Here is a 17,230-nt window from a genome sequence, read left to right as displayed (position 1 = left end):
TAGCCCTTTTGTAGCAACGCCTGTGGTGAACAAATGTATGTAACAAAACTATTTCAAAGTATCAGAACAAAAAGATAAAGTAAAATTGTCTTAGAATGTTCAATATATTCTTTCATGATCTCACATGTAATGGAAGAGTTTCTTGACTCAGTGCATAGAAAACACCAATCTGTTTTTTTGCACAAATAGATGTAGATTTAATTTCGCAGTTTATGAAGCTTTTTTTTTTTCCTTTTAATATTTCTTAGTTATTCAGCTAATTTGTACCTCAGAATACTGATTATGTGGAAATGAAATAAACTGTTCTATGGAAAGTTGGGAGCTGTGAAAAGTATGTTTTGCATTCCGCCTTCAGTAGCGTAATCAGTGAAGGCCTTGATCTTGCTAATTGTGCTTTACATACATTGAAATTGAGCAGATCAAAGATGTAAGGCCTTACAGTGTTATCTAAGGAGAGCAACTGAATTCTCATTTTAGTAGGGTGTTTGAAGTTTTGGTTTAAGTAACACATACATGTAAAATATTAAATGTAAATGGTACATGTAGCTAAACTTATGGGTTTAAGACCAGCATGGATTTATGGAGGGGAAATTGTACTTAGACAACCTGATAGCCTTCTACAGTGAGGTGGCTGCCTTGCTGAATGAGGCAAGAAGAGTGGATGTTATTTATCTTGGCACTATTAAGGCTTTTGTTGCTGTCTCCATTACATCCTTGTAGAAAAGGTGGTGAAATATGGGTTAGATAAGTGGACAGCAAAGCAGGTTAAAACTGAATGGATAGGCCCAGATGATTCTGATCAGTGGCACAAAGTTCACCTGGAGGCAGGTCACTAGTGAAATACCCCAGTGGTCAATACTGGGGCAAATACTGTATAGCATCTTTGTAAACGACCTGCATGATTGGGGCAGAGTGCAACTTCAGCAAGTCTGCAGGCAATACAGAATTGGACAGAGTGGCTAATATGCCAGAGGATTGGCTGCCATCCAGAGGGACCTTGGTAGGGGGGAGAAATGGACAAATAAGAACCTCATGAAGTTCAACAAAGGGAAGTATAAGTCCTGCACCTGGGAAAGAACAGCCACATGCACCATTACAGACTGGGGCAAGATAGATAGCTGGAAAGCAGCTTTGCAGGGGAGGATATGGGTGTCCTGGTGAGCAACAAGTTGAGCAAAGCCAGCATCATGGCAAAAAGAGCAATTGCATTAGTTAGAGTGTCACCATAAGGTTTGAGGGAGGTGAACATTCCTTATGTTCAGCAGTGATGAGAGCACACCTGGAAAGCTGTGTGCTGTTCTGATCTCCTCAGTAAGAGATATGTGGACATGTTGGAGCAAGTCCAGGAAATGGCTTGGAAGATGATTAAGAGCTTGGAGCATCTGTCCAAGTAGAGGCTGTGAAGGGCAGGGGCTGCTTACACTTAAGTGTCAGGGAGGTCTTATCAATGTGTATAGATACGTGTGTGTCACGGGTGATATTAGAAGATACAGCCATACTGGTGTCCAGTGACAGGACAAGAGGTAATAGGCACAAATTGCTCTGCAGGAAATTCCAGTTAAACATAAGAGAACTCGTTTTATTGTGAGGATGGTGAAACAATAGAATATGTTGCCCAGAAGAGGCTGCATCATTAGAGATACTACAAATTCAGCTGTGCAGTCCTGGGTAACCTGCTTTAGTGACCCTACTTGAGCAGGGGTTTGGGCTAGGTAAGAGGTCCCTTCCAGCCTCAGTGATTCTTTAATTCTCTGAAAACGATGTTAAGGACTCTGCATAGAAATTGCTCATCAGTGGTCTCACATTTTACCAGAATATGTTAGAATCCTTATAAGTATGTAAAGCATTTTGTAAAGCATTACAGCTGAATAGCAATAAATAGATCAGTTCAAAGAATGAGAACTGATCTTAATGTTTATCCAAGCTCGTCAGTTGAGAGAAACATACTTTTAAGTTATTTTCATCTGAATCCTCAGGGTAAAAGTAAGTGCACAGAATCTCTTACATATGGTAAGAACAGTTTTTCCATTTGCTCTTTGGTTTCATAATGTCAAACTCAGTTTTGAATTTTTTGTCAGTATAGATGGTGCTGTATAGAAGGACGACTTTTATTAGCCTCCGTAACATGTCTTTTGTTGCCTCTTGTAAAAGAACACAGTAAACACCTCAGTCTTTCTGTTTAATTTGACAGTATTGGAGACTCAGGGGCACAGTAACTAATTCTGACTCTGCAGTGTGGTTTCAGTGGACATTCATTTTGAAATTATCGCAAAAATAGTATGCTTCATATTCTTTAGTGTCCAAGACAATGTATAGCAGGGTTGGTTTTGTTTTGTTTGTTTGTTTTTTTGCATAAAACAACAGCTTTGCAAGACCAAAGTCAGCTGTAAATTGAATCTGGCAGCTCCAGGTTTACAAGGCTCTATTCTGTCTTTCTGCCTTTAACAAATTCTGATTTGTATGATTTTTCCATTTTTATTCAGTGTCATAATCCTTTTTTTTTTTTTTAATTTTTTTCCCCCTCCTTCAGCGGGATGTAACTGTGAGAGACAAGTCATACAGCTTGCTCTCTCTCTCTCTCTCTCCTCTTTGCAACTGTGAGAAGTGCATGAGCTGGGGGAGCCAAATGTACAGTGTCTTCTGAGTATGGAGACGCAGGTGTTCAAATATGGGAACTGAACCAAAAAAAAAAAAACCCAAAACTTTTAGCAATATCATGCAATTTGAGAAAGTTGTGAATTGGTGTGTGCTGACAGAAGATACATGATTTGAGAAAATTCCCGTTTGAAGTAAATGACTGTTGTCTCCCAGAGGTGCGTTTACTTTTTCTTGTTAGGCCTGCTTGGCTGACCAGTACCATACTAATGCACTGCAAAGATTTAATGAAGGTCATGTAGCTAATAAATGCAAGGAAGTAACTGTGAAGAGTGTGGTGCTGCTTGCTTCTTCATGCGTAGAGCACTCTTTCTATATATAAAGTATTTGTACAAGTAGGAATTTGTACTTTAAAATTTGTGCCAGAATACAGTTATGTGTTTGAAAATCAGTGGATGCCTGACTCTGACTGGGCATATAAATACCTTGAGTATAAATACCATTAAATCTTTTTTTGCTTTGGATTTTTGATTCAGTGGGAGTTCTGCCATGGGTGTCAGGGAGACAGGATTTCATCTTGACCTGTTTTTTTTCCTGTTCTGCTTTGCAAAACAACCTTCTGTGACAGCTCTAGGAAAAAGGAAATTCATTGCAAAGTTAGGAGAATATTTGTATTTTTTATACAATATAGTATTGGAGTAAGCCAATAGCAATTCTTTTCCTTCAGTCTCCCAATCTGAAAAACTGATTGTGTTTTTTTGCTAAAATCAGCAACATCCTTAAAGACTTTGAATGCTGCGAGCTGTGGAGAAGCAAGGTAATATTGCTAGATAAACAATAGAACATTTTTCATACGTGTCTTACATTGTTATGTAAGTTATAGTTAGCTTTGCTTTCAAGCTTGTTCAGGTTAGGGGTTTATACTATGTCTTTTGTGTTGAAGTAAAATATGCAGGAGGATGTATGTAATGTTACTTAGTATGAAGAGAAAAAACGGCCCGAAAGTATAAGCAAGCACCACCAAACATTGCAAAATACATTTCCACTTACTTTGAAAGAAAAAAGAAGGATGACTATTGAATAGTACTATAATGCACAGTAGTTTAGGGCAACTGTCATAAATGGGGACCGAATTTGTTTTCTGATTTTATTTTCCTCTGGACGAGTAGGCTTAGTGTCCATTTTTTTCAGTTTGTGAGCTCTGTTGTGTCTGGACAGTTATTTGTTCAAATCTGGCTTATTTTCTAGTTGTATAAAACTCTTCATCTACATTGTGGTTAGATTGCATTAAGTTATTCCCTGTTGTGCACAGCTGGAAGCTATTCTGTGCTGCAACATTTTGTTTTGTTTTGTCCCAGTTTTTTCTCCCCACTGTGTTCCCACAGCTTAGCATAGCTCCGCGCTGCAGCAGACAAGTCTCTTTTCCCAATGACACTTCTTAAAACATTTGCAATTGACATATTCTCTTTTGTCTTTTTAGTACAAATTCAGTGGCAAACAGCTCTGCTTGACTGCATGAACATTTCAAAGTACTTTATAGACTAGGAAGACTGGCTTGAAAAGTTAGACATATTTAAGCAGGCTGTTTTATTTGCTTCTTTGAAGAGACTAGGGATATTCTGAGAAGATTGAAGGAAATACAGAGTGTCAAATATGGTCCGTTTAGAAAAGAAAAGAGAAATATGCAGGTCTTAACAGAGCTTTCTTTGATGGAAAAAACATTGTCTCAGTTCTAATGCTTTAATAAGAGTCAAAGAAATCCCAGAGTTGGTAAACCAAATTTTGTCTTCTATCTTGGAAGTATTTTAAAAATACTATTAAAAACAGCATTTTTTTTTTGGTTTTTTTTTAGTAAACGCTTTGCATATATATGCAGGGACTGCAATTATTTATATGAATTTTACCCTCAGTAAAATGGGGCGCTGATCTGATCACTGTGTAATCACAATGTATACATTGATAGTAAAAGCAAAATGTCATGTGCCAACCATTGTCTTTCAAGAAGAAAGTTTGCAGAGCTTTCTGTCAGTATCTTTGCAGTGGTCTTTCTCCTTCCAGTTTTCTTCTGTTTCCCATTCTCCTCCAAAGTTCCTTCCTTCATCTCCATGCAAAGGCCTCTGCTGCTGTCTTCCATCTTTCATCACTAATTGGTGGTTCTTTGTTTCTCAGTCAGGATGGCTGCTGCTTCCTCTCTGCAGTAGCAGAAGCCTAACAGAGGTTGTAATTTTGGTCTTGATTCTTTGCTTGTGATTCCTGCTTCTGTTGTAATACTGGAGCATCCTTCTAGTGAGATACCTCTCGCCAGTTACTCTGTAAATGTAGGATGCTGATGTCTTTAAAACAGTATTTGCAATTCTCCATGAGTTATATGAAAGGAAGGAAAGAAAATGTGTCAGAACTGGTAAATGATAGAAAGACTAATGTACAAGATAATTATTTTGTTTGCATTCTTGTCTGTTTTCAGTACCCCTCCTTTGCTATAGCTACTCCTTGACAGTTTAAAAGTAGGTTACCCCAGTGACTATGCCCACTTCATAATGAACCTGTAATCACCATTCGGCAGCTGGAGATATAGTTAATATCTTTGATTTCCCACTAGAATCCCTCCATCCTCTCTCAGCTAGGGAAATCAACTAGGTCTTGCAGTATGCTCTGAAGGTCAATCAAATAGCGCTATTTGGGAGGAGAGTGAGAATGAGATTGAATTCAACAGCTGCCAGGCTTTATGAAAATATCTTGTACCTGCTACTTGTATAGTTCATGTGCTTCTGCTGATCTTAACTATTGCAATAAAGCATGTGGAAAATCTGTCAGTTTGGCAGAGAAGGAGGTGATAGGGCATGACAAAACAGGGCAGGGTGCCAGGCATCAGACTGGTGGATTTTATTCTACTGATACTCATCGAGCTTATGTGAGCTGCAGGTTGGTGAGGAAAATATAAAATACATAAAAAAGCACATGTGAAGCTAGGCTGTTATTTTCCTTTATGCAATTACATTAGGAAAGCATAAGGAAATTAATCAGGTAATACTGCTTTGCAGAAAACTGCAAGGAAGTCACCACTGTTCTGATGATCTGTGGAATAAGTAGCCATTAATTTTGGCTACTTGTGATTTCTATGGGTGCAAAGTATTGATGGGAATTGGTGCAGAGGACAATGGCTGGTGAAAAAAACCCAATATTGGCAAAAATATTAGCAACACCACACAAAATTAAGGTGAGTTGTGTTTCATTTTTGGGTGGACCTTGATGTTGGGCTGTATATGTTACCAGCCTTCATCAAAAACAACTACAGGTGTGTATTAGAGCCAGTATTGAATAAAAATGTGAAAGAAGAGAAAAAGTACAGTGATGCTTCTCTAGATAAAGCACTGCAACAGCCAGTGATTTAGGTTTATTCTGAACTGACAGCTGAACACCAAGCCCTTCATGTTTAACAGCCCCAGATGAATCCCTATTCTATGTATTAATCTGATTGACTTTTAATCTGTTCCTGCTTTTGGAATAAAAACTTTTTATTATAGAATTTCTTCATGTATTCTAGAATTTAATTTCTATCATAATGAAAGGCAGTTCCATTTATAACCAGTCAGTCCAGAAAATTTCTGTATGATAAGTTGACTCAGCACCCCCAGCTTCTGGGAGAAAGGAAGCTAAACTTACTGTGTTCACTTCCAAATGTTCTCTTGCTAAACTTATTTGTGATTTTATATACAGTTATGTCATTTTATACATCTCGCAATCAGTTATTTTCCCAGTAGAAGAATCATAGTTTATTAACGTCCACATTCAGAAGCTGATCCACAGCTGTGATGTTACCACACTTTTTTAAATCTTTTTCAGATCTAGCATGTCCTTTGGAGATGAGAGATAAGGAATATCATACAGTATTTGAGTTGTCATTAGAGATGGATTTATGCAATAATGTCATGACATTTTGGTTTTATACCTTGTGCTAATATTTTCATTGAAATATCCATAATAACTCTCTCAGGGGTGGTCATATTTTCCCCCTGTGTATTAGCTCCGTTCCTTGATTTCATCTGCCATTTTACTGCCTAGATGCACTGTACTGTGAATTTTTTCTACCACTCTTTGCAGTCTGTCCTTATTTTGATTATCCTAAGTAATTTCTATAAGAAATAAACTGTCACCATACTTTTTATACTGTTTTCTAGATTATGTATGTAACTGTTGAACAAAACAGGATTCAGCAAAGATTGCAGTGATTTTTCAGTATTACTCTCTGTTTTCCTTTTTTCCTTTTTTTTATTGTTATTTCATGAGAGGTTCATTCCCTCATGTGGCATAATAGCTGAGTTTCTTTAATGGCCTTTGCAGAATCTTGTCAAAATCTCTTAATATAAATATGTTGAACTCAGTGAATTGCACGTATATGCTTGCCACCATCTATAAAGAACTTTAGAATTGATAAGGGATGACTTGTGAGGCCTTCATAAAAAAACACTGATTCCAAGTATCCACTATTTTTGTCTTCAAGGTAGATATTCAGACCTGCTTTGATCCAGGAACTGTTTAGAAACCTAATAAAGTAGTTAGCACACCCTAGTTGATTAGTACAGTGTAAAACTTGAGTACATGAGAGTTTGTATGCAAAAGTCAGCTATTCCTGCTGATACGCTGCTTTTCATTTTACCAGGGTTTTTTTAAGACTGTTTCTGTTGACAATATGTACTACACTTATCATCACTAATTCTGTAGTGACTTGAGCAGCTTGCTTGGTTACCCCTATATGGTAAACTGCTTTAAAGAATTTGGGTAGTTTCTGTGTTACTTTCCTTCATAGTTTAATCACCTGTCAACACTGAACAACATCTTTATCAGGCTTCCATGCTCTAAAAGCTCCGCAGAATACGTTCCATGCTTAAAAAACAAATTGGAAAGCAGCAAGATGACCATGCCCTTTTCAAAGATGAGAATCTGAGGCTATGTTTTTCTCTTCATGCAACAAAGTCTGTTGAAACCAGAAATTGAACCCAGGCTGCTAAAACAACCACCTAATAACAAGTCAGTCTTTTCTACCTGTTTCCTCCATGCAATTACTAGATTTTTTTGTTTTTTTTTTACAGGTAGAAACAAAAGCTGATCTGATTTTTGCTAGTGACACAAAGGAGGGAAAAGATTGATACAGCTGGCAGTTGAAGGCAGTAAAATTTATCTGCTTGCATTTGAACAGAGATGATGTGTTTCTGACTCAGGGGTATTTTACCTAGTTGTTGTGCTGGAGCAAATGATTACTAAAGGTATTTGACAATAAAGAAAGAAGAATTTTCTCTAATTATAGCAGAACATGCTTTTGGAAGTATTTGATAGGAGAAGGCCTGTAGAATTCAAGGTATGATTAATAACCAAATAAACTTTATCATTTAGTGAGAAATTTAATTTTAAGAGGCACAAAACTGGTACACCAGTTTTAAAATCTGTATGATTATCATAATGAAAAATAAGGCAAAATTCTCTAAAAAATGAACTGTAGTTCTTGAGCGTTCTTGCGCTTTTCCTGGGGATTTATAATTGTATAGATGTGAATAGGGTAAACAGAGTATGCTAGCATCATGAATATTCACATTTTTATTTCATATTCAAAAGGCCTAACTAAAGGGTTTGAGACAGTGGTGTCATCTTCTGTATTGCTAGAATCTCGTACCTATGAAAGTATTGTATATATTAATTACTTGGAAGCAACATGAATAGTATTGCTTCCTCCATTACAATGGGCTTGCACATCAAATATTATTTAAAAGCAGAGCCTTATTTTGGTCTGTAAAAGCCAGTATCATAGAACCATAGGGTATCTCAAATAGGAAGTGACCCATAAGGACTTTTGAGCCCCACTCCCTCCTCTTTGCAGACAAACATTATTCATTAATAATGAATATTAAAGAACATATTAATGAACATATAAAGAACATTAATAATAAACATTAAAGAAAAAGTTCAAATATGTAGCAATTATTATTTTTAACTTCTGAAAATTCCAGGGCTTGGGAATTCAATACCAACCATGAAGTACAGAATGCAGTGCAGGAGCACTTTGTGCATCTTTTGATCTCTGCCTGTCAGACCAATCCCATGAGCCTGTGAGGAATGCAGTGTGATGTACTTCTCTCTGAGGTTCTGGTCTCTTCTGTGAAACACTCAACACTTCTTTTGGTGCCTGTGTTTGTACTGATTATGGGCAAGGCTGTTTTCATAGTTTTTGCCTTAAGCTGTATTAGAGGTTATCTGAAGGTGAAATTATGTTCTAATTGATGAGTTCCTTAGGTACTTTTAATTTACTTATGTCTCTTATATTTAAAATTTAAGTTAAAACTTAGAACAATGGTATAATTTGTACATTGACATTTAACATGTAATAAGTTTGTAGCTGTGTAAATCTGTAGGCTTTTTTGCTGCTCTTTTAATCTGTTCCACTGTCTTTTGAAGGACTTTTTTTCCTGATGCCATGTATTGCAGTTCCTTACATATAGGATAATTCTGTCCTTTTTATGAGGTTCACTTTTGAGGGAATTAAATACTTAATGCCAAACCAAATGCCAGACTCTCTGTTAAGACTAAATGATTACTGGCTTTTACACTATTAACTTTGTACAGTCTAAAAAGAGAATAATGAGGCTGTAAATCAACATAGGAAGAAGTTCCACAGCTATTAGTTCATCTATTCTGCTAATGCTTACACAGAATTTTACCACGGGCACCCACTGCAGAAGACAGCAAATATCACTGAATGCACTGAATAAAAATACAAGAACAACTGTATACATTTTAAAATATGATGAAAATGAGCTATAATCTACACAGAAGAAGCAAGCAACATGATCAATAAAATCTCAACTATTGACAGTACAAATTGGACAGGAGAGTAATTAATTGGTTCCCTTGCTCAGGCAGTGTGTTTAACATGGTTTTAAAGTGAGCGTGAGAGTCACTAACTCACATCAGAGGACAGCTGTACCATGACGCTAAGCTTGGCAATTAAATGATATACAGGTTAATTGCAGAGACAAGCAGAAGACTGGAGTTAAAGGACTGAAGGAAGTTAGTTGAATAGAGCTGTCCATCTATGGAGGATGAAAAAGAATGTCATTATAAAGGGAAGCTTTATCGGTATACAATAATTTCAAATTTTCAGTTTTGATTTAGCCTTATTTTAAAGTTCTAATAGTACAAGAGTATTAGAAGCTGAATGAATTGCAGAAGAGTGGGCCAGTGGAAATTGTCATCAAATAAATTTGAGATGACTCCAAAACATACCTCAGATTTTTATGTTGTTGTTTTAGTTTAACCTGCAGCCATGTCAAACTACACTTTTGAAGACAGAAAATGGATTGATTTAACATGAGGGGTTAATGTATACATTCAGACGCATCACATCAGTTTGTTTCCATGGATCAATTTTGTCACATCTCAAAGGTTTTGATCAGTATTTAGTAGGAAGGAGAGTAACCCACCTTAATGATTGTTCTTCATAGGGTTTATAATCTTTATATCTTACTGCTACATAGAACTCGGTTCAGCAGTGCGCTCAGACGTGCTTAAGTGCCATGCTGAATGAGAATTATAATGCATCACTCAGCATGTGCATTTGAAAAAAATTACAGTAACACCATAAAAAATATTATATATATTATCCTCTTTTGAGAACAGGGATACTACACATAGCAGATGTTGTTCATGTTGCTGCATGAATTACTCAGTTCCTCTGATGGCAAGGGTGACCATGAGATCCTAAGCAGAATAGTAATGTGATACAAGTGATGCACTCTGTGAAGGAAAAGCTTTCCCATAGAGATGTAAGCGGAAAAGAAGAGTAATTAAGACTTTTCAAAGGTATTTTGCTGTCGTAGTTTAAGCCCAGCCGTTAACTCAGAACCACACAGCCGCTTGCTCACTCCTGGCCTTTTTTCCTCCTGCTGCTCCCAGAGGGCTGGGGAGGAGAATCAAAAGAATGTAACTCCCACGGGTTGAGATAAGAACAGTCCAGTAACCAAGGTATAACACAAACCACTACTGATACCACCAATAATAATAATGATAAGGGAAATAACAAGGGAAGAGAATACAATCGCTCACCACCCGCCGACCAATACCCAGCCTGACCGGAGCAGTGATCTAGCCCTTCTGGGTAACTGCCCCCAGTTTATATAGTGGGCATGACGTGCTGTGGTATAGAATACCCCTTTGGTTAGTTTGGGTCAGGTGTCCTGTCTCTGCTTCCTTCTGGCTTCCCCTACTCCTTGGCAGAGCATGAGACTGAGAAAGTCCTTGGTCAGAGTAAACATTACTGATCAGCAACTAAAAACATTGGTGTTATCAGCGCTGTTCTCAGGCTGAAAGTCAAAAACACAGCACTGCACCAGCTACTGAGAAGGAGAGAAATGACTGCTACTGCTGAACCCAGGACATGCAATGTTTCATTGCCCAGTTGGGTAGAAACACAAGGATTTCTTATGAAAAAAGGTATTTTATGATGCTTTGTGTTTTTCCATCCTTTAACTTGTCCTTTGACACCCTGCTTTTGTTCAAGATGTAACCAGAATGTACCAAACTGAATTTTAGAAGGGAATGTTGAGGAAACCATAACAGCTTTATTCTGATGTCTGAATTCTGGATTCAAAACCAAAGTTGTTGGTGCTTTTCTGTGCTTCATTACTTCCATAGTTATTGAAAATTAAGCTTTTTGCTTTAATGACATAACAGGTGTTATTGCCTTGCTAAGTTCACCTTGCTTTTGCCTTGTTTGTGATTTCATTTTATTTTGTTTGTAGGATTGTTTCCTGCAGTGCTGAATCTGGCTACTAATGCTCTCATCACAACCAATGCTACCTGCGGAGAAAAGGGCCGTGAAATGTACTGCAAACTTGTTGAACATGTACCTGGACAGCCTGCAAGGCACCCTCAGTGCCGGATTTGTGATCAAAGGAGCAGGGTTCCACATCGTAAGTGTGCCATTTAAATTTTGTTCCTTTAAAAAGGTTTTGTTTCAAAGGTTGTTCATACTCAGCAAAAAAAACCCTGTAGGTCATGAGCCTGATTACTATGAAATTACTGTCTCTTTAAACTAGGTTATCCATTGCTTCCATTGGTAGTTTAAAATCTGTATTTGTTATGTATGCCCCTCAAACTGAACTTTCTAATTCAAAGTGGAGCACCTAAATTCAGACTTAGGAAAATTAAGTATCTACAGCTGTTGTTGAGTTCACTTGATATGTACTAGCCATGAATAAAATCCAGATGATTTTTACCTGCATACCTACATGTGGAATTTGAACATTTTGCCAAGTCTAAGCAACATCTGAAATTCCAGTTTAGGGCCAGCTCCAGTTTTGTTTTATTGTGTTCTGGAATATTTTTCATTTGATGTTAATTCAGTTTCACTAAGCCAGCAAAAAGAACAGAAGATAACGGAGCACTGCTTAGTTTAATTGCTTAGGTTTTCAAATTAAAATTGATCTTTCCTAATACTGCTTTCTTAAAGACTACTTGTCTTTAAGACAGGTATTACTCAAAGTCACAAGTTTCCCGCCTGCCTCCTTCTCAAGGTCTAATGATGACTTTAACACCTCATTCTCTGATTGCAAAGCAGCATATTCTTCACCAGAATCTGTTTGGAAGCAGAGGCATCTGTAGCTTCTTTCTGTGCACAAGTTAAACAGGCTCCTAACACTGCACAAATGACCTTTACCTTTTCCCCCTTTAACTTTCTGCTTACCCTGACACTGCTTAATACATTCAACCACTTTCTCTTCGTCTTTCCAGAACTGTTGAGCCCATTCCTTCCCAGCCTGGGAAGTGGCACATTTATTTTTTTGCAGCAAGTTATCCATGGCAATCCTGCCAACTATGCCAATTTTATGTCACATGAAAGAGGGGGAGATTTTCTTGACCCCTACTATTTGGTCTGCCCATCAGTGACCCAGGAAAGGCGAGACCCTTGTGTCTGACCAGTCTGTCAGCATCCTGTTATAGGGACCCTTCACTGAACAGTCCTGTTGGATCAGAGTGCAATTCGACTGACTTGGTCAGGGAATCGTTCATCAAAAGACCCCCCTTCACAGGGTCTTCCCAGTTTGTTTGAACATGTTACCTGCTGCCAGAAACTGCTAGTGCCCACGAAGGACTAGCACTAACAGTTTATGGAATAACAGTCTCTATTAATATAAAATTGTGACAAACTAAGGTTCATGGCTGCTGGTGATAGGGACTGTCTGCAAAAACATGCTTGAAGTGATATACAACCAAACTATAATCACTATATAATAGCTAGCATTAATTATTTAGTGTGCATGAGATAAAGTTCTTACCCAATAGGTGTCCCTGTGGGGGAGAAGACAGGTTCAGCTTGACTGCAGAAGTTACAATGGAGTCTTTCCTGTTTCTCACCTCCTCTCATTCACTTTTATACTTTTCTTTACTCAGGTGGAGCTTGAGTGACTGTTAGTCATACATTTTTTTATTGATTGGTGTAAAATTCTCTCGCTTCTCATCTAAAGATACAGCTGATAGCGCATGCTCGGTGAGGGGTAGTTGTACCTTGGAGGCAGGTAACTTTGGGATGGAGTTTATAATTAGTATTATAGTGAGATTATAATAGCATGGATCAGCGAAGGAAAGTGGTTTCTCCACAGCTGTTTGCTCAGCAATAGACATATTCTCTTATGTTTTCCATTTGGCAGCTGCTATGCGGCTTATCAGCTGTATGTTACCATCAAGTTCCCAATCCTGCAGGGAGTACAACAGAGCCTGGCCGTGGTGTCTCCATTCTGCTCCACCCTCCATTGCTCTTCTAGGGTAGCCAGTTGTGTTGCCCGAGGAGCCATGGTGGAGTATACCATGTGAAAGTGGCAACTGTATTGTACCCTAAAAAGGTTTCTACAACCTTTAGGCCCCAGTTTTCCCTAAATTTCCCTCCCAACAGTGATTTTCCCATACTACCCAGTAGCAAAAACAGTTTTCAAGTATAAATGTTTTATCATCTGCTTCAGAGATGATAAATAGCTTCTAGCTATTATAGCTGGGAAGACTAGAATTGAGAAAATTCCTTAGTCAAGTATTATAAGTTTAATTTCATGTGACCTTGCAGTGAAAGACCTGAACAGCATTAACATTGTTATATTTTTGTGAGTATATTGGCAGATGGTAGAGGATGTAGAGACTTAAGACGGCTTTTAATGGAATAGATAAAATGTTGGAAAAAGCAGAGCCACAGAAGCATGGAGACAATTTTTCTTTTTTTCCCAGTTCTTTCCCTCTAAAACCTACCTCAGATATATTTAAACCTCTTGATAAAGCACATTTAAGCATGTGGTGAAAACAAGGAGGAAAAAAATCTAAATCTATCTGCCAATTCTAGACTAAATTCCAGGGCCACTCTTCCTAGTGTTATTTTACTTATTAGAAAGTCTTTTCCTAATATCTAATCTACATCTTCCTTGCAAAAATTCATGTAACCTTTTTCCTAACTTCAGTCAATGCAATGAATAGATTATTCCCATTTTCTTTAGAAAAGTGTTCTACTTAATTGAGGATTGATGGTATTACTCTGTCTAGTTTCTACACTAAACTACTACTATCTTTTTTCATAGAATCACTGAATGGTTTGGTTGTAAAGGACCAACCTGGCCTTTTCATGAACACCTTCCACTAGTTGCTCCAAAGGGATGGGATGCGGCAGCCACAGCTTCTCTGGGCAACCTGTGGCAGTGCCTCACCACCCACATAGTAAAGAATTTCTTCGTAATGTCTAACCTAAATTTACGCTCTTTCAGTTTAAAGCCATTACCTCATGTCCTTGTAAAAAGTCCCTCTCAGCTTTCTTGTAGGTTCCGTTTAGGTCCTGGAAGCTGGAAGCTGCTCTAAGATCCTGTTGTGGTTTAAGACCAGCCGATAACTCAGAACCACGCAGCCATTCGCTCGCCCCCTACCTTCTTCCCTGCCCACTTTTCCCCATTCAGGGGGATGGGGAGGAGAATCGAAAGAATGTAAGTCCCACAGGTTGAGATAAGAGCAGTCCAATAACTAAGGTACCATACAAAATTACTACTAGTACCACCAATAATAATAATGATAAGGTAAATAACAAGGGGAGAGAATATAAAACTAGAAGGGGAAAGGAAAAATCCCAATAAACACAGGTGGTGCACAATAAAATTGCTCACAACCCACCAACTGATACCCAACCCGACCTGAGCGGTGACCTGGGCCTTCCGGATAACTCCCCCCAGTTTATATACTTTGTGTGTGTAATACCACCTTGGCTAGTTTGGGTCATGTGTCCTGTCTCTACTCCCTCCCAGCTTCTTGTGGCCCTCCTTGCTGGCAGAGCATGAGACTGAAAAGTCCTTGATCAGAGTAAGTGCTACTTAGCAGCAACTAAAATATCGGTGTGTTATCAGCGCTGTTCTCAGACTAAACACAGCACTGCACTAGCTACTAGGAAGGAGAAAGAATAACTGTTACAGCTGAAACCAGGACAGGTCTGCCCTGAGCCTTTCTCTTCTCCAGGCTGAACAAGCCCAACTCCTTCAGCTTGTCTTTACAGGAGAGGTGCTCCAGCCCTCTGATCACCTTTGTGGCCCTCCTATGAACTTGTTCCAACACATCCATGACTTTCCTATGGTGATGACTCCAGAGCTGAGCTCAATGCTGCAGATGGGGTCTCACGAGAGTGGAGTAGAGGGGGAGAATCACCTCCCTCGACCTGCTGGAAATGTTCCTTTTGAAGCAGTTCTGGATACAGCTGCCTTTCTGGGCTGCAAGCCTGTTCATTACTCTAATAGGCTGCATTTTCTGGAACTCTTAACTCTGCAAATTGCAGTTTTCTGAATTCTGTCTAGGCGTTTTCATCTTTATTAAAATTCACCTGGGCTCTTACCAGGACTGCATAGAGATCCAGGTATGGATGAACAGAATGAACAGAGTATATTCCTGTTTGCATGGTTTTCTTAAGTACTTCCCATTTTTAGTGATACGACACTACTGAGAGGTATACAGCTAGTAGTCTTTTATAATCCCCAGATGCTTTCCTCATAAACGGTTACCTATCCATTTCCTCCCAATGTTGTATTTGTGAAGCTAATTATAATTGCATCAGTATAGACTACTTCATTTGCCTGAACACAATTTCAACCTATTTTTTTTTTCCCCAAGATAGTTTTCCAAGTTTCAACTTTGTCTTTAATTGTAGTAAATGCCATCTTCTGAGAAAAGGTGATGAAACTTTGTAGCAATGTAAGCATTAAAATGTGTTATACTGTAGTAGTGTGTCCCACTCAGAGAAGATTTTTGCTCAGTTTTTGGGATGATTCTGACTGGCAGAAACACTCTACAACAGTTTTTTTCCGTTTCTTATAGATGGGCATTTAGAGATGCATGCACAACATACAATTTTTTTCTATATCAGATTTGTTTATTTCAAGCTGCAAACCTAAGCAAGAGCTGGATTGCTTTGTTCCCATGTCCTGCCTGTGATATCAGATACTGTACACTAATGTATGTGTATATACACAGACATATGTTTGTATATATCTGTATAAAACTGATCTGAATGATTTATATCTGTTTTCCCTCAGTCCAACCCTCTTAAAAACTTGAATCTGCCCAGCTTCATAATGACTGATCTTTTGTTGCCAACCACATCTCATTTTAAGGTTTTTAAATGTTCATTTGGCAGAAGGAAGTCCCTTATTTAAACAGGGATGGCTCATTCATAGGAGAACCATGTAATATAACCAGACTTTAAATGATCCCCCTGGAATGTGCAAGTCTGGAGTGCATCCCCTTAATTACTGTAGTAGAAAATGAACACAAATTCCCTGGTTAATCACATGTGAGCCCAAATTAAAGAGCACAGTTTGATGGACTCACTCTGTAAGTTTTCCCTGTTGCCATCCATCAGGGAGATTGGTCCTTAACTGCATTTGCAATCCAGTCCTTTTTCACAAATATTGCGCTATTTTCCCCTTCCCTTTTAAATAGGCAGAACATGCAAGCAATTAATTAGTTTTTTCAAATTAATTATGATTAGGCTTTCATAATGGTGATTACAATTATTTGTTTATTCATCTCCCAACCCTCCTTGTCATGATTTACCTTTATATCAATTTCACCTGAAGAGATTTACATAAAAATTTCCAATTAGACAGCTTCTGTCACAATCACTGAGGAGCTCTGAGTTTGATTTACAGATGATTTTTGCTAGCACTCATTTAGAGCCAAGGTTTGTGAAAATGACCAGAGCTGTGGGAACTGATAACATTTAAAACATGGGTGTGTTTTGCTTTATATTTTATAAAAATAAAGCTACTAATAACATCACTTTTAGCAGTGATGGTGCCCACTAATGTCACTGAATAATCCAATATTTAAATGATTTTTTTTGCATCTTCATTTTTGAGGGCTTATGCCTTCCCTCAGTCCCACAAAGCACTTTAATTGTATCTTTAAATATGTTCAGACATTCTGGCTTTCCTTAATGAGCTAGGAATCCTGTCCTCAACAGGTGGTTAATGTAGCAAAAAAACCCAGAGACACAAAGGCTGTCAATCTGGCTGGTGGATTTAAGTAACAATTAAAATAACAAGTAAGTTAATCAGTTCATAAATTAACTGTTTGC

At 38.1% G+C, this 17,230-nt stretch overlaps 1 protein-coding gene across 6 annotated transcripts in view; it reads left to right on the top strand.

Moving 5' to 3' along the window:
- The window catches only part of LAMA2 (laminin subunit alpha 2), a 370,092-nt gene that overhangs the window by 76,385 nt on the left and 276,477 nt on the right, over positions 1-17,230 (top strand). For all 6 annotated transcript variants that reach the window (XM_062632338.1, XM_062632337.1, XM_062632336.1 and 3 more), the window contains exon 2: positions 11,385-11,555. In XM_062632338.1, coding sequence (XP_062488322.1) covers positions 11,385-11,555 — 171 coding nt within the window. The remainder of the gene's footprint in view (positions 1-11,384; positions 11,556-17,230) is intronic.

Source organism: Pezoporus occidentalis, unplaced genomic scaffold (genome assembly GCF_034315485.1).
Source record: "Pezoporus occidentalis ecotype Australia unplaced genomic scaffold, CSIRO_AGI_Poc_V1 ctg39, whole genome shotgun sequence".
Lineage (NCBI taxonomy): Eukaryota > Metazoa > Chordata > Aves > Psittaciformes > Psittacidae > Pezoporus > Pezoporus occidentalis.
Note: the sequence above shows the minus strand (reverse complement) of the source record. Positions and strands in the feature narration are given on the sequence as shown.